The following is a 22,512-nucleotide window of genomic DNA, read 5'->3' on the forward strand; positions in this document are numbered from 1 at the left end:
TTCACACAGGCAGCAAGGTCAGGGGGAGCATCTCTGCCCAGACGTTTATGGAGAGATCTGGTCCCCTGTGGATCTGGCCCTGTTTCAGGATCAGCACTTCAAATATCTTCTCCCTGCCTATTCTCTTCACAACCAGCCACTCTTTTGTATCTTAATAATTTTTGTCTTCCCAAGTAGAATACTATTACACTCATAAGTTCATCGAATGAGCAGATCCCCAAAGGACATATCTAAGAGATTAGCATGAACATGTGGACAGAGTCTGCTGAATGGTGTTATGAAGTGCAGATGATCTTCTACATTTGCCATTTTAACACTTCAGCGCCGAGAAGTTAAAAGAAGTAGCTGTTGTATAGGTGGTGTGGTCTCTTGGGCAGTGCTCATGAAATGCTTGGTGATGAGAAAAGCCAAGTATAGGGTCACTTAGGTGACAATTTTTGGTTTCTTGCCTTGATGATTTTGAGGAAACATTCCACTTGTTTCCTGGTTTTTGAAATAAGGATTTAGATGAGTAAAATTCCAAATGAGGAATTATAAAAGCTTATTTGGAAATGGTTGGGAAACACTAAAAGGTACCACGCTTTTTAAAAGATGTATTTTTCTCTCTCTTTTTAAAAATAATTACATTGCCAAAACCAGTTTGGCTCAGTGGATAGAGCACCAGCCTTCAGACTGAAGTTCAATTCTGGTCAAGGGCATGTACCTTGGTTGCTGGCACATCCCCAGTAGGGGGTGTGCAGGAGGCAGCTGATCAATCTTTCTCTCTCATTGATGTTTCTAACTCTCTATTTCTCTCCCTTACTCACTGTCAAAAATCAGTAAAATATATTTTTACAAAAACCTAAAAAAATAATTATATTATCTCTTCCTGAAAGAACTAGAAATAAGTAAGGGGACCTCTAAAGGTTTTTCCAAGCTTTCTGAGGGTCAAAACATTTCTATAATATAACTTATGGATGAAGAAGGGGCCACATACCGACCTGACAAGCTGGAGGGACTGTATGGCAGGTCTTACAAACTCACAGACCTAAAGTAACCACATAGGATGGTCTGAAGGTAAAAATTCCTAGCCCAGCTAATGTAGCTCAATGGTTGAATGTCAACTTGTGAACCAGGTCATAATTTGATTCCTGATTAAGGCACATGCCTGGGTTTTAGGCTCAATATCCCAATCCCAGGTAGAGGGAATGCGGGAGGCAGCTGATTGATGATTCTCTCTCATCATTGATGTTTCTCTCTCTCTCTCCCCCTTTCCCTTCCTTTCTAAAACCAATAACAATATAGTCAAACAAACAAAGAACTTCCTAACTAAAAGTGAGTCATTGTGGGAAATAATATCCTATGCAAGTATTTTCTTTGACAAAGGTCGATCTTTACCTTATGTGAGCCTGTCTATGGTCATTTTTACATCTAGTAAATTACTTTGTAAAGTCAAAGTAATCCCCATTTTTCCAGATTACTCAGGGTACAGCCTCACACCAGAGCACAGACCCCAGAACCCCTCAATGTTATCTTCTTCTCTTGCATACTCTCTCTATATGCTGTAAATGTTAATTGTTAATTATACTATACCCACCAATGTAAAAGAAATATGTGTCTGTCTGTTTTACTTGTTATCCAACCTCAGAGATTTCTCCACTTTGCTTTCTCCCTAATCTACCACCAATGGATTTCATGTAACCTCCTTACATCTTCCCCTTTGATTCTGATGTACAAAATAACTGGTAAGACTGCCATTTTCTGGAGCATTTTGTCAGTCCACTGAGATTTTGCTTCCCAGCAACTGTCATCAGTTTGGCTCAAGTAAACTCATAAAATTTCACTACAGGTTTGAGCATTCCTTACATCAATAGTCTTGATCATCACTTTCTTCTCTAAACTCCAAAATCAATTCATTTCTACCACTAAAGCCATTTAATCATGTGAGGCAGCATGTACCTTGCAAATAATCCTGGTTTTAGACTCAAAATAGTGAAGTGACTTGACCTGGCCAATGTGGGTCAGTTGAGCATCATCCTGTGCACCTAAAGGTTATGGGTTCAACTCTTGGTCAGAGCACATACCTAGGTTGAGGATTTGATCTCTAGTCAGGGTTTGTATGGGAGGCAACTGATCAACGTTTTTCTCTCACATCGATGTTTTCCTCTCCCCCCTCTCCCTCTTTCTCCCTCCATCCCTCCCTGTTGCAAAGCCACACTCACCACTTCAGTGGAATAGTGGGCAGAATCAACCCACTTGAGTCTGCTCGGTAGCATTCTTATAAATTCCATATATACCTTTTTGATGCTGGACCAAGGCTCTTAACCACTATTTTTATAGTTGTTTTATTGTTATTATCATAGCACATCTACCTATCCCAAAGACAGAATCAGGGGGAACAAGGTGGAATTTTTTTTATCTCTCCTTTTTAGAATCAGCTGAGCCAGGTCAGGTTTTACTGAGTCTCTAACACAAATATGCTGATTGTGGAATCCAGGGCTGGTGTTTTGATTTCTTTTGCTTTACTTTTCATAGCATCTCCCCAGTCTTAACATTCTGCACAATAAACAGAGTTGAAGGAAAGAAAAGGGGAAACCCTCCTTACAGTTTATTGTAACACTCACACACTTGAAATTTGGAAGAAGAGCATTCTAGAAGATAAAGCAGATATAATATGGTGGTTACAAGCATGAAACTCTGGGTTTGGGTTCTGGCCAGACTACTTACTAGCTATGAACTTAAAGTAAATTATTTAAGCTTTCTGAGTTTCAGTTTCTTCCTATGAAAAATTTTGGTCATATATAGTATCCCTTCTAAGGTTATTATGAGGATGAGGTGAAATAAGACATATCAAAGGTTCTTAATTAGGTATTTTGGGGAGAGAATAAGAACTCAATAAATGTATCACTATTATTGCTGGGATTTTTTGTAATTGTTACTATGTGAGTCATCTTAATATCAGCCCAGAATATCATTTGCCAAAACATTAGGCTAAATGACGTTGGGACTTCGCACAGGACAATTTGCCAAGAATGTCACTTCCCTGAAGACAGACATTGGCCGGCCCTGTTTATCTTTATATCTACATTACCTGGAACCCCTTGGGCAAGTAGCAGGTGGTAAACCCTTGTTACGTGGAAGAAGGGGGCAATAAAGTACCATCAGTAAAGTTTCACCAAATATAAAGCTTTAGAGAAAAATTTCAAGATAGTTTTTCCACATTGACTTCCTAGCATATCATCATTTATAACAGGTACTTCCTAAGAATGTACCAACAACTTACTTACTATCAAAGGGCTTCTTACTGTGCTACACAATAAAGTGGGCTTCCATTGGAATGTCATTATAACATTACAGCTTCAGATTCATCTGGAGAAAATGGATTTATACCTTACAAAGCTCAAGGACTGACTGACTGACTGAGCTCAGAAGCATGGAGAGCTGCCATTCTTCATCCCACCAACTTCACAGAGACCAGCTACCCTAAGGGAGGACAAGGTGCAAAGCCCAGGAGCTGCAGGTAATTAACAGCAAGAGTCAGAGGGCATTTGCTTTGTCATCATCTGCATCATCTTTGAACAGAAATCACTGTGTCATCCTAAGCAACACAAAGGTACCAACATTAAGTGACAGTCTTCTGTACACCTTGTCCAAATGAAGGAATCAGTGCCTCTCCTATGTCCTGTCACTTTGCCCATTTTTAAGAAAAAGGACAGAAATAAATTAAGGCTTCCCTTACAAATACAACTCTTCTGGTGGATGTTACAGTTTTCCATTAATTCAATGAGTGAATATTTGGTCATCATGCTGCATTCCCAATGGAGGCCTTTATAAGGAAAGACTCACTTATGCCCTTTTAAGATAGTCACAGTAAGAAGGGGAAGAAGCTAGTCACTTCTCCAGAAGCCACAGCTTTGCTAGTGAGTCAAATCAACAAATATTTATTGAGCATCTGTGTGCCCAGGACTCTGCTAGGCACTGATGATAAAACAAAAGGAGCCCTGGCTGGTGTGGCTCAGTTGGTTGGGCATCGTCCCATGCACTAAAAGAGTGCCTGTTCCATTCCCAGTCAGGGCACATGATCAGGTTGTGGGCTTGATCCCTGGAAAGGGGCATGCAGGAAACAACCAAATGTTATTTTGCTCTCACATAGACTCATTCATTCTCTCTCTCTTTCTCTCTCTCTCTCTCTCTCTCTCTCTCTCTCTCTCTCTCTCTCTTTCTCTCTCTCTCTCTCTCTCTCAAAATTAAGTAAATAAATAAAAAATAAATAAGAAAACAAAAGGAGCCCTAACCAGTTTGTCTCGGTGGATAGAGTATCAACCTGCAAACTCAAGGGTCCCAGATTCAATTCTGATCAAGGGCATGTACCTTGGTTGTGGGCACATACCCAGTAGGGGGTATACAGGAGGCAACTGATTGATGTTTCTCTCTCATCGATGTTTCTAACTCTCTACCCCTCTCCCTTCTTCTCTGTAAAAAATCAATAAAATACATTAAAAAACAAAACAAAAGGAGCTTGGGACTAAGTCACATCCTCAGAAAACTGAGTGTGACTCATTCAGCAGTATTTATGAGAACATTAAACTAGCTAATCAAATACCTCATACCTCATTTTAACTTATTTTATTTTGCTCTAGTGTGTAGTGTATGTATCTTTGGAATCAGTCTTTTCTCTTTCTGGAAGTAGAGAATTAGGTAAGTATAAGTAAATAGGTACATGGGCCAATAAAGCAGAAAATAACAGCCACAGACTGTTACTATTTGGTATAGAGTCTCTCTGGACCTTCAGAGATGGGAAAGAATATTGCGCCATGAAAATTTTACTTCTTGGTTTTTGAAGGAGATTGAAAGCTTTGATGAAAGATAAATATTATTTGGTTCACACAGAATTGCATTAGAATCCTAGCTCTGCTGTTTACAAGATAAATAAAATTAGAACTTTAACTGACCTTTCTGAGCTTCAATTTCTTGTTCTCAATGAAGATTATTTTTATATGAAACTAATATACTTTTGGTAGACAAAAATACAGATAAGTAAAAAGAAAAACAAAATTATTGAAAGATAACAATAGTTAATATTTTGATTAAATTTTCTGTCTTTTTAATGTCCTTATTTTGACCAAACTCCTATATATCTATCCATATTTATATACAACTTAGAATCAAATAGTTTTTTAAAGTCCATTATAAAACACTGATATTAGTTCTATGACTCATTTCTCACTTTCCAATCTCCCCAAGCCAAGAAATGAGCACCTTTACTTCTTTTGGTAATAAATTCGGTAGTTTCCGCCATAACTTCTAAATAATATAATTTTACTGTTGTTTCTTTTCAGCTTTAGTTATTACTTATTGAATTTCCATGATAGCAGGCAAGGATTTAGCTTACTTTCCTGGTCATTTGGGCTTATCCCAACATGCTCCAATCTTTCTAAAATATCGGTATCTAATATAATAGTTTGAATTAGATCATTATTCTAATTATTATGAATATGGAAACAGTATGTGCAGCTAAGTCATTTAGCATGAATAGTTTCCTCTTCTTGCACAACGTTTTAGTTTCACTGGAGTCAACAATTGTCTTGTTTATACATAAGCTTATTTTTCTATATCCTTTTCCCTCCTTCAAAAGATAGTCTCTATCTGGCCACCCAACAAACTCCAGTCTGGTGGGTGGCCATCTGAGGATGTCATGGGGGCGCTCATCCCCAACCATCCTTGTACCAGCACCCAGGCTCATGCTACAGAGGGTAGGAGGGGCCAGGGTGCCACCAGGAACAACCAACTTACATCCCTTCCTAGGGAGGCAGCAGTGTGTGAGCCCGGTTCCAGCCTCTAGGGCATGAGCCACTGTCCCATTCGACCTCACAAACAAATTCAATGATAAAACTAGTAAGAATTTAGTGACAGTACCTGCAGGACATAAAACAAAGTATAAGGCCAATCTGAATGCACTGTCCTGCCTGACTGCATTGGCTCCACAGGGAGGAAGCCAGTCCTGGTTCCTGGCTACATGAATTATTAATTTCTTTCTTTTATATTGATTAATTCCACTTTCTCTAGTATCTGCTCTTTAATAGAAAAATTCCTCCCTCAACATCATATTCAGCTTTAGCTACTGGCTCATTTCTCTGCTTCTCTTTAGATTAAATGTTTTGAAAAAGTTGACTACATCTGCCTTGTCTATGTCCTCAGCTCCCAAACATTCCTAACTCCCCAAAATCTGGCTCATGCTTTCACAATCCCCTGAACTGCTTTTGTCAATGTTACCAACATCCTGTAGGTTGCCTAAACCCATATAGGTCTCACCTTATGCAGCCACACAGAAGCATTCAATGTAAGGGACTGCTCTCTCATTCTTAAAACACCCTTCACTTTTTAATTGCTGTTCCTTCTCAGTTTCCTTAGGTTGACTGCTCTCCTCTGTTTGACTTCTAAATACTAGGGTTCCTCCCCTCTTTTGTTTCCACATTCTCTCCCAAGGAAGACTCACCAATCCCCATACCTTTATATTAGATTCTTCCAGTCATCTTCTGGCCATTCAACTCCAGATTCTGAATTTGACATCACCATTTAGATGCTGCACAATCATTTTATGCATCCAAACTAGGACTCTTGACTAAACCCAATCGTGTCCAGCCCTTCAGCAGCCCCTTTTCTCCATCACAGAAAATATCACAGCCATCCATCTACCTATAGTTACTTGAGCAAAAATCGATTCATACTTGATTTTGTTTTTTTTCTCTTTTCCCATAATCAAACCATTAGTAACTTCCAATTATTGTATATTAAAAATAAATGTTGAATAAACTCTCCATCCACATTGCTATTCTATTGGCCCATGCATCATTCACACAAATGAGTGACTGTCTTCATTAAAACAGGTCACCTTTGGGTCCCACCCTAACCAATTTCAGCTACTTAAAGTAATCTACATAGCACTTATTGAAAATTATAAATATAGGCCTACATTTCACCAATCAGAAAATCCCACCCCCTAAAAATAAAACAGGGAGAGAAAAGGAAAACCAACAATGGGTAGCTTTAAATTTTTTATTTGCCATGTAGGACATTAAAATCTATGATTATAATAATGGTCGTAATAACAACTAACTTTGTGTGTGTGTGTGTGTGTGTGTGTGTGTGTTTAATTATATTTTATTGATTTTCTTACAAAGAGGAAGGGAGAGAGATAGAGAGCTAGAAACATCCATGAGAGAGAAACATCGACCAACTGCCTCTTGCACACCCCCTACCAGGGATGTGCCCGCAACCAATGTACAAGAAAGGATGTAATCTTTAGCTTTATGAGAAGCTTATTACCTGGTACATTGTCAGTCTTTTTCTCTTTTCACCACAGTCTAAGTGAAATAGCCATTGTGTGGTATTTGTCTACTGAGGGTACCATTGATTTAACCTCGGTGATACTATCGTACTAGTTAAGGTTGGAGGTCAGCTGTATCACTTATGATCTATTGATGAAAAATAATTTAGCTGGCTCACAAGCCCTTTATTATCCCAGTGGTTGGCAGCAAATGGTTGCCCATAATGCATGTGGGCTTGGCAGGTCTTTTAAGAATATATTTGGAATTTCTCCAGAAAATCAGCTTCCAGTGCCAGTTGGTGGCATCAGTTTACATAGCCAGCGCTTCCCTTTTATGAAACATGGTGCCCCAGGGAGTCTGGGATTTATTGACACCCATTACCAGTGCCAAGACCAAGCAATGGGCACCAAATGCTTCTCTTCCTGCCGCCTGGACCCCAATTCGTGAATTTTCCCAGAAGTCAGAAATTCACTGGCTATTTCTTTAGAACAAGTTGCAAAGTAGGACATTAAAATCTGTAGCAGGATGGGGGGGATCAACACCCCCAAATGGTGAATGCCCCTCACTTGAATAAATGCTCCTAGTAGGAAATGAATTCTACCTAGTGATATTTCAAATGAAATACAAGTTGTACTCGCTTAATGAAACCCAGTCTGTAGGACTATCAAATAATATATTTTGTCCTCTGATACATTAGATTTATTGGTCCAAGTATTTCCACTGGCTCACAATGATCAACCAAATGATGGTCAGTGAGGAGTGAATTTGTAGTATTGTCACAGTTGTGTATATGCTGCCGGATGGGTCCTGGATGCTTGGGGTGGGGTTGGGGAATCACTTCCTAGATTGTATAGATGTCTGGCCACTATGCTGCACACCTGAAGCTGATGTTGAATGGTGTTGAATGTCGCTTGAACATTTTACAGAAGATCATATTAGAAAAATATCTGAATACCAAAAAAGAAAAAAAAAGAGTCCATTTGTTACGAATCTAGAGCAGAGTCAGTCTCTTTGCCTAGTCTCTGAGTTAAGGCTAGAGGGTTATGAATGGGGTGGGTACGAGACAGCCCCAGCCCATGGATATAAATGTCAGCAGGATGCTTTACAGCAGGAGTCAGCACAATACAGCCCATAGGCCAAGTCCAACCTCCATCTATTTTTACATGGCTCATAAGCAAAGAATGGCTTTTATATATTTTAAATGCTTGGAAAAAAATAAAAAGAATGTTTTGTGACAAGTGAAAATGATGTGAAATTCCAATTTCAGTGTCTACAAATTAAATGATATTGGCACATAGCCACATTCATCTCTGTTTCTTCATTATCTGACTGCGTTCAGGTTACAGTGGCAGACTTGACTAGTTGTGACAGAAATTGTATGAACTGCTAAGCATAAAATATTTATTATTTGGGCCTGTACAGAAAAAGTGTTCCAACCCCACTTTAAATCATTCTCAGAAAAAAAAAATATATATATATATAGGCTACTCACATCTAAAATAAGGTTAATGTTACTTATTTTACTATAAAAATGCCTCCAGAAATGAAAGAAGAAATCATTCAGGAGGAAAAAATATAGCCTGTGACACTATTTAATTTTTAAAAATCTATAACCATCAGTTGTGCATTTTTTTATAACCATATAAACTGGCTCAGTGTCCTAGTTTGACAAGAACATTACTGCATGACTGGCTTTCTGTGTGTGTTTCCAAGTGAAATTGCCATTAGTTGTCACATAGCAAGGCATAGTTGAAATCACTGTGTATTTTATATTTCATAAGACTGGAATTGAAGAAATGATGGTGAATGGGAATTACTGTCATTAAGTATGCCAGGGAAAGTCCATACAAGAGAAGTTGGATCCCCTGAAGGCCTTCACCCCCATTCTCATTTATTTTATTTTTTAAAATGTATTTTATTGATTTTTTACAGAGGGGAAAGGAGAGGGATAGAGAGTTAGAAACATCAATCAGCTGCCTCCTGTACATTTCCTACTGGATATGTGCCCCCAACCCAGGTACATGCCCTTGATCAGAATCGAACCTGGGACCCTTGAGTCCGCAGGTTAACCCTCTATCCACTGAGCCAAACTGGTTAGGGACCCCATACCCATTTAAATCACCAGGCTTGGCCCTGGCTAGTGACTCAGATAGTTGGAGCATGTCCTGCACACTAACAGGTGGCTGGTTCAATTCCAGATCAGGGCACATAATATAGGTTGTGTGATTGATTCTCGGTTCGGGCTGTACAGGAGGCAATCAAAGGATGTTTCTCTCACACATCTATGTTTCTCTTTTTTTCTCTCTCTCCGTCTTTCTTTCTCACTTTCTCAAATCAATAAACAAGACAAAACAAACATATTCTCAGATGAGGATTAAAAACAAAAAAGGCAGCCCTGGCCAGTTTTACTCAGTGGTTAGAGCAGATCTGATGGTTTGGGACATGGGCATGTACCTGTCAAGGGCATGTACCTCAATTGCAGGTTCGATCCTTGCCCTGGACAGGTCACATGTCACTCCCTTTCACTCTCTCTAAGAATCAATGGAAAAATATATCCTCAGGTAAGGATTTTTAAAAAGAGAGAGAGAGAGACAGTAGTTTGGAGTACCAAGCACATTGAGTTAAAACTGGCTTACAGATTTAGTTTCTTAACCTAGAGTATTTTCCCAAATTGAGATCCACAGAGAATTATGTGTCACCAGGTATTAAAATGTTTTCCATGAAAAATGGTTTCATTTTGAAATAAGTTTGGAAAACATCAGAATACTGAGATTTTAATACTGTAGGATATTCCAGAGCCTTTAATATGCCCAGGAGCACTGTGAATCTCCAAAGGGAGGATGGAAATTCTTAATATACTTGAGTAGATTATCCTATACACGTGCTCATAACTCACTGCTCAGAGAACATGCAGGTCAGAAGCACTAGCTCAGTCTCCCAGGTTGTTTCTTAGCTGCCTACTTTGTCTCTTTCTGAATCTTGCAATCCTTGGGCTGGTGCAAATAAAGCCCTCACAAAGCGTTGTAATAAATTGTTGGATCTGAAGTTATTTATGACAAATGTCATACCTAAAGGTTAGACATTTCAAGATGACTTAATTTTTTTAGGAAGCTAATTTTTGCTAGACACGTCTTGCTTTTACTTTCTTAACCATTTTAATGCAAGATAGTTAATAACGTAAGACAACATTGCTCAAGTTTGAGAGGGGAAAGTGGGTACAAATATGCAATGCATAGACATTAAACTAACAAAGGAGGTCCTCAAAGTCCTTCCTTGCTGGAATTAATTCAATAACCTCCTGTTTCTTTTGGATTGCAAATCTGTGACCAATTTTATTGGCCCAACATTTTGAAAGTCCCATTGCCTCTGTCACTGAAGATGGAGGAAAACTGGAAACAGTCACATATCCTAGGAGACCAGTGTTGCCAAATGAAAGAAGAACATTGAGTTTTCAGCAAGTCCAAGAATAATGCAGTAATTGAGTTCTCTTTGCAAACTCAGGACATGGATGAACTCTTTGTAGCAGCTTTTTAACCTAAGGCCAATTTTTCTTAGTGACAGTGCTCCAGAAGAAAGTTGTCTCTTAGTTGAATCCACTCACCTCTCTATTTTTTGTATATACTTGGAAACACATGCAGCTTTTAATGATTGCAGACCCTCTTCTGTTACCTAGACCCTGAATTATCAACAGGTCTGCTTTCTCCTGTTATTAAATAACTTTTTCTAAATTAGCATGAAGACCTCAATTATTGGACTTGTTAAATGTTGATTAAAAAAATAAAACAAGAAGAAGAAGAAGAAGAAGAAGAAGCAGCAGCAGCAGCAGCAGCAGCAGCGGCAGTAGCAGCAGCAGCGGCAGCAGCAGCCACCGCCTAAACTACACAGAACAAACAAAACCACTGCATTCAGAAAAAGGAAATAAAACAGATTAAAGGAAAAGAATTATAAACATTAATAACCAGTATCACTCCTTTTCTTTCAGAAAACTTACAATGAATCTCTGCATCATTCATTCATTCATTCATTTCTCAGAGTATCCAGATGGTAGTTGGGTATGGGGGAGGGGGAGGGGATGCAATTGTCACTGTGTCTGTTGATCCAATGGATTACTGAAATAGGCAGCTTTAGGTTGAAGTCAGAAGTTTATTGAGCCCTAGACAGTTTGGCTCAGTGGATAGAGCATCTGTCTAGGTCTGAAGGGTCTTGAGTTCGATTCTGGTCAAGGTCTGAAGGGTCTTGAGTTCGATTCTGGTCAAGGGCACATGCCTGGATTGTGGCCCAATCTCCAGTGAAGGGCATGAAGGAGGCAGCAGATCTAAGTCTCTCTCTCTCTCTCTCCCTCTTCTTTCCTCTCTGAAATAATATATATATATATTTTTTTTAATAAAAAAGAAAAGAAAAAGTTTACTGATTTGCAACTCAATGAGTTCTCAATTTTGCCTTAAATAAAATCACCATCAACTCAGGGGTATAAAGGAAAACCAGATGAGACTGTTTTGCACAGTCAATAACTTGGCCTCTATTGAGAGGACTTTTATATAGGTTTTCTGCCCTTCCATTGATCCAATTCCATTGATAGAACTGTGAATAGGTCATATTGACTATGGCATCAACAGAGTTGCATTGAATCAATTTTGTTTCTTTCCAAAGTTGAAGTACAATAGTTTAAAGAGTTCATGCCAAGAGACTCCAATACTAATAAATAATACTACCATATCATTGGCATTAATTGGATGATCACTTTATCTAAGACAGTTTGCTGTTTTACTTGCATTATTTTATTTAATTCTCACAATGACCCAATGAAGTATACCCATTGCTACGTATATAAGTTGTTTTTTTCCATATGAATTCACTAGTAATTGTTTAGGCTGGGGACTTTTTCATGATATTGCAAGTCCCTCTAGAACACTTTATAATGAGTCCAACACTTCAGTGTTTCATGATGCTTGATCAAGCTATGTCCCCTTTATTTTCCACATTGCTAGTCTGTGGCACAGCTGAGATTTGAACCTGCACATATCTGTCCAATACCAGAGCCCATGCTTTTAGCTCATTATAGCCAACCAGCCCATTACTAAAATACTAAACATAATTAGGTGGAAGATTGTCCAGTAGTTCCTCAAAAAATTAAAGAATTACCATAAGATCCAAATATTTCACTTCTAAGTACATATAACTAAAATAATTGAGAATAGGGACACAAACAAGTATTTGTTCATCATAGCAGACAAATTCACACCAGTCAAAAGATGGGAACCATCAAATGTCTATGAATGGATGAAAGAATTTAAAAAATGTTGTATATACACACAACGGAATATTATTCAGCTTTAAAAAATAATTAAATTCTGATACATGCTACAACATGAATAAACCTTGAAAACATTGAATAAGTGAAATAAGCCATACAAATATTATAAGGGACCTAGAATAGTCAAATTCATAGGGACAGGAAGTTGAATGGTGGTTGCCAGGGTTTGGGGAAAAGAGGGAATGGGGTGTTATTGTTCAGTGGGGACAGTTTTAGTTTGGAAAGGTGAAAAAGTTCTAGATGGTGGTGATGGTTCCCCCCACATGGGAATATACTCAATGCCACTGAACTGTGCACTTAAAAATAGTTAAAATGGTACATTGTGTGATATGTATTTTATCATAATTTTAAAAAAGTAATTTAGAACTTAGGTTTGTGCTAAAATAGAAAAGTGAGAGCCACAGAACAAAACAATAGTATAATTTGAGATCTACTTTGTAAAAATTGACTTAACATTAACCAAATAAGCAAACCTTACTATGTCCAACAGTACTGTAAAGCTTACACTTTATTTTAATTAAATGAAGATCTACATAAGTAGCAAAGAGAAAAATTCTTTCAGTATCACTATCAGATGGAACAACACGAAATACAAAGTGTCTGGATGAGTTCTAGCAAGAACAGCTTATCTCAAGGGACATCCAATAACATCTTATCTTATTCCTTAATTACCTTCCATGTGAAGCAAAACATTTTCCATGAGAAAGAAATCTTGAAATATTACCAGGGGAAATTGGTTTGAATTTTCTTCAAACCAATGTTGGGAATAGTAAACAATTTTTCGTCATCACATATTAGTATTCTCTTCAGCAATATTTTTAAAATAATTAAATTGGCTCATTTGGTGCTCTGGATTCTGGCCTGATTTGATTATTTACATTAAAAAAATGAACATCAAAATAATAAAAGCATTAATGTTAATTGATTAGTACTTTTTTCTTTATTGTTTTTGTTTCTTGGTCAGAAGCTTCAAAGCAATCAAATAAAATTTACTCTGTGCTCAATCCAGAGCTATAAAAGGAGCCAAATCAACTCTATAAGATGTATAGATTTAAAAATTAGTTTTATATTTGCAAACTCATGGCCATCAGGTAGCCAACTATTCAATCCCAACATTTTCATTGATTGGACTTTGGATTTGCTTTTTACCTGGGCTTGAACTATTCTTCTCATGCCATTGAATGAGTGGTTCCTTTTCACCTTTTCCAACTCAAATGTCACCTTCTCAGAGAGGCCACACCCAGCCATACCCTATCTATCATGGTCTCCACCATCACCCTGTCACTCTTCATAAGATCACTCTGACTTATTTCCTTGAAGTTACCCTATCATTCTCTGAAGTTATCTGGATTTTTTACCTGTCTGTTGTTTGCCTTCCACCAGTAGAACATGAGTTCCACAAAGGCAGGGCATGGCCATCTTGTTTTTGATTCTATTCTTCATCCTAAATGAGTGACAGGCTCATAGTAGGTGGAGTTGTTCTTACGGTTCTGCCTTGCAGCCGTGTATGTTAAGTGGGCTCAGAACTTGTCCCCTGGCAAGCACAGACAGACTGCTCTACTCAGCTCTTCTCTTTATGGGTGCTACAGTGGGATCATCTCTTTGGCTGGGGGAGGTTGTACAACAAAAAAGTGGCAACCTAGAGGGTTTTGAGAAAGAACTGCTTGCTCCTTAAACCTGACTCTGACTTAACCCTAACTCTTCCAGAGTGTTTTTTGCAGGTATTTATGAAGTGGTGCCTCATTTTCCATTGGCCACACTTCCTTGGCTCTGGAACTTTCTTGGGTACCCCATGAGAAGAATGGATAACTGAATTAAAGAGTATTTAGTCATTTCTAAGTTTGCTCTTTCTGATGCTATTCTAATACCTTGATATGACACATATCCTTAGCAACTTACAAGTATGAAGCTTACTTCTCTTTCATACATTGCTCTCTGAGGACCAGCCCCATGAACAATGTTAGCTCTGAATCCATTGGGTAGATAGTGAACCAAATGAATAAAATCCAACACAACTTGTCTTCCCATTTTAGCGGTGGAAAAATCAAGTACCATCACTGGTCTTTAGATCTTTGCCAGCCTTGACCAGGTGACTTGGTTGGAGTGTTATCCTGTACACCAAGTTCATGGGCTCAATTCCTGGTTAGGGCATGTACCTAGGTTGCGAGTCCCATCCCTGGTTGATAGAAATTAAGAGTGGAAAAAATTTCTTAAGACCATTTCTAACTCTATAATTTCAGGGTTCCTATACAATATTTTGTGCCACTAAATTAATAGTGAATAGCTGGAATCAAAGAAAAACTGATCAGATAGATATTTTGTTTTTAAAAGGGTCAATCCAAAGTCTCAAAAACTAAGATTGTAGCAGGCTTCTGCTATGCCCCACAACCATGGCAAACTGCTAATTCTTCCCAGGGAACTAAACAAAACACCTTATTTTGAGCAGGTTCATGGCCATACAAGATAAATAAATTTCCATGTCCCTTGTAACTAGGTATGTGCATGTGAATGAAAGTGACCAGCTACAGCCAGATCATGTGCTTCAAAACAGTGAGCACAGTCCTCTCTCCCCCTTCCATTGCTAGCATTTGGAAGAGGTAGTGAGACATCCAGAGGCCCCAGAGGGAGAGTAAGACTCTAGGGGTAGAAAGAGAAGGAGAGAAATCAGCTTTTCAGAGTCACCATCCCTAACCTTCTAGAGCCACACATCACCTATTACTTATGCCTAGAGTGTTACGTAATAAAGAAAACATGTCCGTCTTGTCTAAGCCGCTAGTATTCAGTTTCTGTTCCAGCAATCAAATGGCCATTTTAACATAACTTTCCTTGATGATTCTGACATTACATCATCATGTTTGCAAATTGGTTTGAGGATTTCAAAATGGTAAACTTTTTGAGTTAAAAAAGACCTTAAAAAAGATCTTCAAGATCAGCCTATCTTTCACTTAATTGATGAAGAAATTGAAAAGGGAATAATTCTCAAGCTTCACAGGTAGCTTGTAATAGACCTGGTGCTCAGATCTCCAGAATTTTAGTTCACTATTCTCTTCTTTTAAAGTCCATTAGCACAACTTCCTGGAAATCTCTCTGGGGGCTCCCTATGGGAAGCCCGGTCAACTTACTAGCTAGGAACTTCTTTTTCCCAGACAACACATAAACAGCGCTACCCTGCATGCACTGACGAGGCTGCTCTGACTCCCACTATGGGAAGGAAGAATTATCAGGCCCATGCCTGGTTTTGGCACGCCTCATGGTGGGGTGACGGGAGAATCAGGGTCCATGCTTTTACTTCTTTACCTGCTAAAGCCTGGTCCTGAAAGTTCTCCACCGATTCTTTTTCCTGTGACCTAGCATTGTGGAATCTGTCTAGGACTCTGGATTTTGGCAGTTAGAGGCTAGGGAACACCTACTTAATAACGTCATTCTGTACTATGAGTATGCATTATCGTTCACATGTAATTTGATAACATAAGAAATGTTCTCTAATAACTAGGAGTGGGTAGTAGTAACCTCAAATGTCAAAGGAACAGCATAGAGAACAAACAAATCATTTCACTGACCAAGTGCCCAATAGCCCCCTTTGGACATAGGGCATTGGTGCAGTGATGATTCATACAGCTGCCGGAAGTGGGAGGTAAAATCTAACTGTGAGCATAAAGGTTCTCCGGCTTACCCTTGCAGTACATTAAAATATACCTAAGGAAATAAGCGCTTATTTTAAATTGTGCAAAATTGTACCCATTATGCACCAGTAGCACCCATTGCTTACCATCCTCATTTTCATCAAAAACCGGGGGTTTGCTTGACGTATTGGCTCCCATGGTTGTCTGCTCAGACCTGGATCCTCCAGTTACATAATCCCGACAGAAACATCCATCCTCGCTCAGAAGAGGTATGATGCCTTAGCTAGATATCAAGGAGAGAACAAGAAATCATGGCCCTGTAACACTGTACAAATGGCACATTCTAGTACCCTGAGTGCAGGCGGTGGCTAAAGTATTCATTTGTACCATTCCGTAAAATTTTTTGTACTTGAAAATAATTTCAGCAATAACTGAGAACATTGAGCATCTAAGAGAAGCTACTTCACAGCCTCATTAGTTAGTGGATCTAGATTTACAAAGAAGGAGCAAAGCGAAAAACGTTTGAAGTATGAAGACAAGTTTAAAATGAGGTCAGCAGTACTTTAACAACTATGAAATAAAAATAGTATTTTATTGTGACGCTCCATATGTTTGAGAAAACATGTTGACTTAAACAATTTTTGATGTATGATCAACACCTTTAATTTCTTTAACTGTAAATAATACATCCCCTCTCTCTTTTCTCTGACCCTGGGAGGTACTATAATACAATATAAAAGGAGCAAGGGCTGAGTTTGGGCTTTCCCACCCTAGGAAGTTGTTAAATTTTGCTAAATATTTTTCTTTTTTCCCTTCCCTGAACTTGATCATGGTCCTTACTGCCATGGAGATTAAACGTTTAATGAGATAATATGTGAAGTATTTTCACTGCATGCCTGCTTAGTAATTATTAGCTACTCTAACGCTCAAATTAAGTCATGTATGTGAGAGCTATAAAGCCCTGGAAAACAGATATACTTATGGGTTGTTTTGGGTTTTTTTTTCATTTCTAAACCCAATCGTAAAGAATTTTACTTTCCTGCCCTGACCAGGTGACTCGGTTGGTTGGAGCATGGTCCTGTATACCAAGTTCATGGGCTCAATTCCTAGTTAGGGCAGGTTCCAATCCCAGTCAAGGTGTGTACAGGAGGCAACCGATGGATGTTTTTATCTCATATAGATGTTTCTCTCTCTGTCTTCCTCTCTCTTTCAAATCAATAAACATATCCTAAGGTGCGAAAAAAAAGAATTTTACTTTCCCTGAGATTGGTAAAAAGAGGCAGCATCCAGAGTTATGGTTCTAAAAGTGACGCTGAGAATGGCTCTGGGCCGGTGACATCACACCTCACCTGTAAAATGGGGGAAACCACAGTGCCTTCCTCAGGAATCACAGGCTCAGATGCCTCCCGGAGCCAGGCAGGAATGCAAAGGAGCTAAGCAGACCAGGCAGAGGGCACTTGACTGATGGGAACACTGGCAACCTGGAGAATCCAGGCTCCACCGAAAAGAGGTCACTGCCCTCACATCTAAGAGATTGCTGCCATGTGGAAACATGGGTCCAGGAGCCAGCCCTTCAGATCCACCATAAATGGGGGACGCTAGTGATTTTATACAAATTATTGAAATATTCATTTTTAGCTAAACGGCCTGAGCTACTCACAAGTGTGGGACACAAATGGCCCGTGCAAAGAACAATTGCTAGCTACAGATATTTTTAATAGTAGCATTTCCTTATCATGTATGATCTTTTAAAATTGAATTTTAGAGAGGGAAAGAGAGAACAACATAGGTGTGTTGTCCCACATAGTTATGCATTCATTTAATTTGACTCCTGCAGACTGATCTCCTCTTGGACTTTTTCTGATGAACGAGATACAAACTAGAGACATCATTGAGGAAGGTGTCCCAAGGGAACCTGCCCTAAGGACGTTGTTGAAAAAGAACTTGAGAAGCCCCTAAACAAGCCTAGAAGAAAGGCTTAGTTTTCTGTTAGGAAAATGTAAGTAAAGCCCTATTTGGAAGGCAGACTCATTAAAGAAATTCTACTTTTCATTCCAAAAGCCAACTGCTGGCAAAGTGTCTTCTGAACTTTAAAAAAGAATCTGTAAACAAAGGGCAAAGAAAGAATCGGCAATTAGGAGGCAACCCATTGAACAGCCTGGGAGAGGGGCTGGAGAGGCAGGTGGTAACAGGTGGCTGGAGGAAGCCCGGGGAATAGAAAGAACTCAGCTGTGTCTCCAGGCTGAAGAAAACAAAGGGCTATTAATTCCCTTGGAAAAGGGAGTAGGAAGAAGCCCTAGTGTTTCCTTGTGGGCGAGGAAGAAGCGATGGGGGTGCCCTGTGCATTCTACTATTGCATTTCGAGTCCAGAATAAGTGGGGACTAGGGTTGAACCACAGATGACATTTGAGAAGATTGATCCTAAAAAGAATATGGGTTTTAAGGAATTGCGATTGTTAACACAGCAGGGGTTGGGGGACGCGGCTACACTCTCTTATTTTTATGTGAAGCCTCAAGTTTTCCCACCACACCCCCACCCTGTCATTCTCACATGCTTTCTTCACACCCCAGGCCTCTCTCAAGTAGCCTATCTTCTGCAACCAAGCATTGACCTTGCAAGTCGTCAAATCGGAAAGCAAAGGAGAGAGGAATAGTACCACAACCTGCCACATTTCAGAAGTTCCTTGTGATGTGCAGACAGTTTTGTTCACCGAAGACACAGTGATTTCTTAACAGGAAGAAGCCGTGTAAGCAGGGCAGGGAAAGGCGGGTGGAATGATGAGGCGGAGGTTTCTCCATTGCACTTCACATACCCCATCCAATTTAGAATTGTCTTTCTCTTCTTCTCCCCATGTGGATAATCACATTAGGCAACTTTCCCTCACATCCAAAAAGAAATCAACCTTTCTCTGCTAGGAAAATAGGGGCGCATTTCCCCCCCTCCCACCCATACTGCTTAAGTAGGGCCCAGAAGAGCTGTAAGACTCCCTTCTGCCAAACCTAACACCCTCCTCACCTCCTGGTACTAAGTCTGCAGCATCATATAAGTTTCATTTCAAAATGTAAAGAGGGCAGTCACCACCCATGGAAGTGAGCCTCCTCCACATAGGAAATGAGAAAGAGAATAGTGTGGGTTATAAGAACACAGAACACTTGAGCTTCTACCGTGACCTGTCATCAGACGATTAACTGCAGACTCCTTCTCTGCTGCCAACATCTGACCTAGGGCCTATATTTTGGGGGCTGTCAGTAGGTGAGCTTTTGTAAGGGCTCCCTCGGTGCAGAGGTGTCATCTTCAGGAATTGAGGAACATAAATTGCAATGCAAGAAAGTTGCAACGTCAGACACAACTGTATGCCTCATGGCAAAGGCATCGCATAGGCAGAATGTATTGCGTTTGCATTTGAAAAACAGAACTTCTTAAACTGGGAATGATGTAGAACCAGAGGGAAGAAAGAAAATACCATTTAAAAAAAAAAACATACCTCAAGTTAACGTTGCCCTGCGTTATATATTGTTATATATTATAATAGTTCCTGTTTTATCTCCACCCTCATCCTCAGGCCAAACTCATTCCCCTCTCACCCCGCCCAGAGAGCCACAATCATGAATCAGGGACACAGTTTACAGTCCACTTTCTATGATTTTACAATGTGACATGTATTTTAAAGAAATCGCCTAAATGACACCCTAAAGTAGGTATATGTTTGCATCTGATGCTCATATACCTTTATACCTCTGTCATCTGCGCATGCTGATCCCCGCAGTCCTGACTTGTGCTTGTTACGAACACACCACCTTTTTAATGGTCTGTGTTCAAATTCTTCTGCTCAGGAGGGAGGAATCCTTGTGGAGATGAAGTCAACCACCAAAGGCAGTTTCTGCTTGATTGGAAGCTGAGTGAGAGAAACAAGCAGAAATACTTCCAGCCCTTGTCTCCACAAATACTCGCTAAGGTCTGTGTGTGTCTGGATCCCAGTCAGGGGGAGGCTGGGGGACCCGGTGGGGTACAGCATAGCCAGGGAGCTAGTACCAGTCCCAGCCCTATCAGGTTGTGGTGGGTTGCCTGGACCGCCTGCCTTTGTCTTCTTTCTCTTCCTTTTTAACTTCCGAGCTCCCCACCAGTGCCCTTAGTATGCAAGTTCAGTAAAAAGAAAAGGAAAATCGAGGTCACCACTCACCTAGATCTGGCTTCTCCCTTCTTGTCTCCCAAGAAGCTGGGACTGGTGCTGCCGCCCGCCCGGGGAGCAGGGATAACGGGAACTCCCAGAAACGTGGAGAGAGCGGGGCGCAGAGCCAGGCTGGGCGGGAGCGTGGCACCTGCTGGCTGCCGAGGGGTCCGAGCGCCGCCCGGTGCGCAGTTCTCTGGGGAAGGGGGGCTGCTCCGGGCTGGCCCGGGTTGGGGGGGCGGGTTGGAAAGTGGGGTACGGAGGGAGCAGGGAGCAGGGAGCAGCTAGCCAGGGGACTCACCGTACCAGAGCCCAGAGCAGCCGCCTGGGGTCCGTGCTGGGGGGGTGGGGGGTGGGGGTGGGAGGAATTGCTGCGGGCGGGGCTGGGAGGGGCTGGGAGCTGGCGGCGGGGATCCCCTGGCGCCTGGCAAAGTCCACAGCCACCGGGATGCAGAGCGCGCCCCAACTTCCCGGACCAGGGCCCATTGCCCCGAAGTGACGCCTTCCCGTCCAAGATACCTGGGCGATGTCCCAGCGGGTGGGTGGATACAGAAGGTGGCGGGTATGAGCCTGCAGATGCGAGATGTAGAAAGGCAAGATTCCCTTTCAGACTTCCTGGGGGTATTGGGGATGGGGGTGGGGGTGGGGGTGGGGGTCTGGGACAGGACTGAGAATTGTATAGGTCCCGGCCAGAAGGATCTCTAAACAGTTATGATCTAGCAGACTTCCTCGGCTTACTGCTGGGGAAACTGAGCCACAGAGAAGGAAACGGCTTGCCCAGTACAGCCTAATGATTAATGGGGAGGATCTTGTGTGGACCCAGGTCTCCGGGCTCCCGGTTTCCCCGTGCGCCTGAGGCAGAGGCTCAGAGGTGAGGGAGCTCCCTGGACTTCCTTACCCCTACGTTCTGTCCCATGGCAACACCCTGCGCACCCACCCCCCTTTGCACAAATCAGCACGATCGAAATAACTTCTAACGGTTTTCCCTCTATTCCGAGTCACCCAGCTGAGCCAGGAGGACCAGCCCTGGATTGCTTACTGAGAAGGCTGAAGGGTGGGGTGGGCATGCCAATGAAATGCCAGCTCAGCGTTGCCAAACATTCCTATTTTAAGAGTAGCTGGAAATGGGACGGTCTGTGCGAAATCTCCCATTATCTTGAAGCACTGGCGAGTAGAACAAATGTTAGAAACGGTGGGTGTGTCGAACAAGATGCGTCTGTGGTCGGGAGTCTTTTTCAGTCTAGTTCCACGGGGGGCGGGAGCCAGGCGGGCTTTGTTCACGTGTTCAGGACCAGCTCCTAGAACGGTGTCTGCTGCACCCCAAATATCAGAGACCACCTGAGGGTCAAGAGCCCCATATTTTACTCCTTAAATATTGCAGAGTAATCCTCCTGTTATGCAATGACCTGGCCCTTTTCCTCAGCCCTGGGCAACATTCTGCCTCAGTTACTTTACCCTAGGAGTAACCTTGAACTTCAGTAAACCCACTCTTTCATTTTGCATTTGGGGTTCTGAGAGAGGCATTTGCCCAAAGCCACATAGTGAGTTCGTGGCAGAGCTCAGTAGTAACTTACCTTATGTTGCCAACCCTTGTCTGAGGGAGGATCAGGTGGTAGAAATCAACATTTAATGTGGGATTTGGGTCAAGTTGCAAGAGAGGGCAACCAAGTTCAGGAAAAAAAAAAAAAAAAGAATGTTTAAGGGATTCATTTTGGGGACAGGGTGTTCTTTTTAAGCAAACATCAGACACTTAGCTGAGAACACTTTGTTTCTGTGGAACATCTGGCAGCTTAGAAAACATTTCGATCACTACCTCTGTAGCACCGGGGAAGCTCTGCAAAGCTGTTGTACCTGTGTTACCTCCCAGCTCCCCTCAGGAAACAGTGATGTCCGCGTTACTACTGAGAAAACCGAAATGGCAAGAACGTGGGCTGAGGCCAGAATGGAAGTCTCTGGAAGTCTCTGTTTTATGTCCTGGTTAGCACAGAGGGCTTTGCAGTCAGACGTCTTTGTGCAAATGCCAGCTCCACCACCGAATGCCTCTGAGATGTTGGCCAGGTCTCTCTGAGGCCCTGAGCAGCTTCAGTTTTCCAGCTTCG

The 22,512-nt window shown here is 41.1% G+C and overlaps 1 protein-coding gene across 1 annotated transcript in view; it reads right to left on the bottom strand.

Moving 5' to 3' along the window:
- Positions 1-20,669, bottom strand: part of STK32A (serine/threonine kinase 32A) — an 84,297-nt gene extending 63,628 nt beyond the window's left edge. The window contains exons 1-2 of the mRNA XM_036423559.2: positions 20,426-20,669; positions 16,391-16,527 (exon numbers count right to left, since the gene is read on the bottom strand). Coding sequence (XP_036279452.1) covers positions 16,391-16,442 — 52 coding nt within the window. The 5' untranslated portion in view covers positions 16,443-16,527; positions 20,426-20,669. The remainder of the gene's footprint in view (positions 1-16,390; positions 16,528-20,425) is intronic.
- Between the last annotated feature and the right edge of the window lie 1,843 nt (positions 20,670-22,512).

Source organism: Pipistrellus kuhlii, unplaced genomic scaffold, assembly GCF_014108245.1.
Source record: "Pipistrellus kuhlii isolate mPipKuh1 unplaced genomic scaffold, mPipKuh1.p scaffold_m20_p_8, whole genome shotgun sequence".
Classification (NCBI taxonomy): domain Eukaryota; kingdom Metazoa; phylum Chordata; class Mammalia; order Chiroptera; family Vespertilionidae; genus Pipistrellus; species Pipistrellus kuhlii.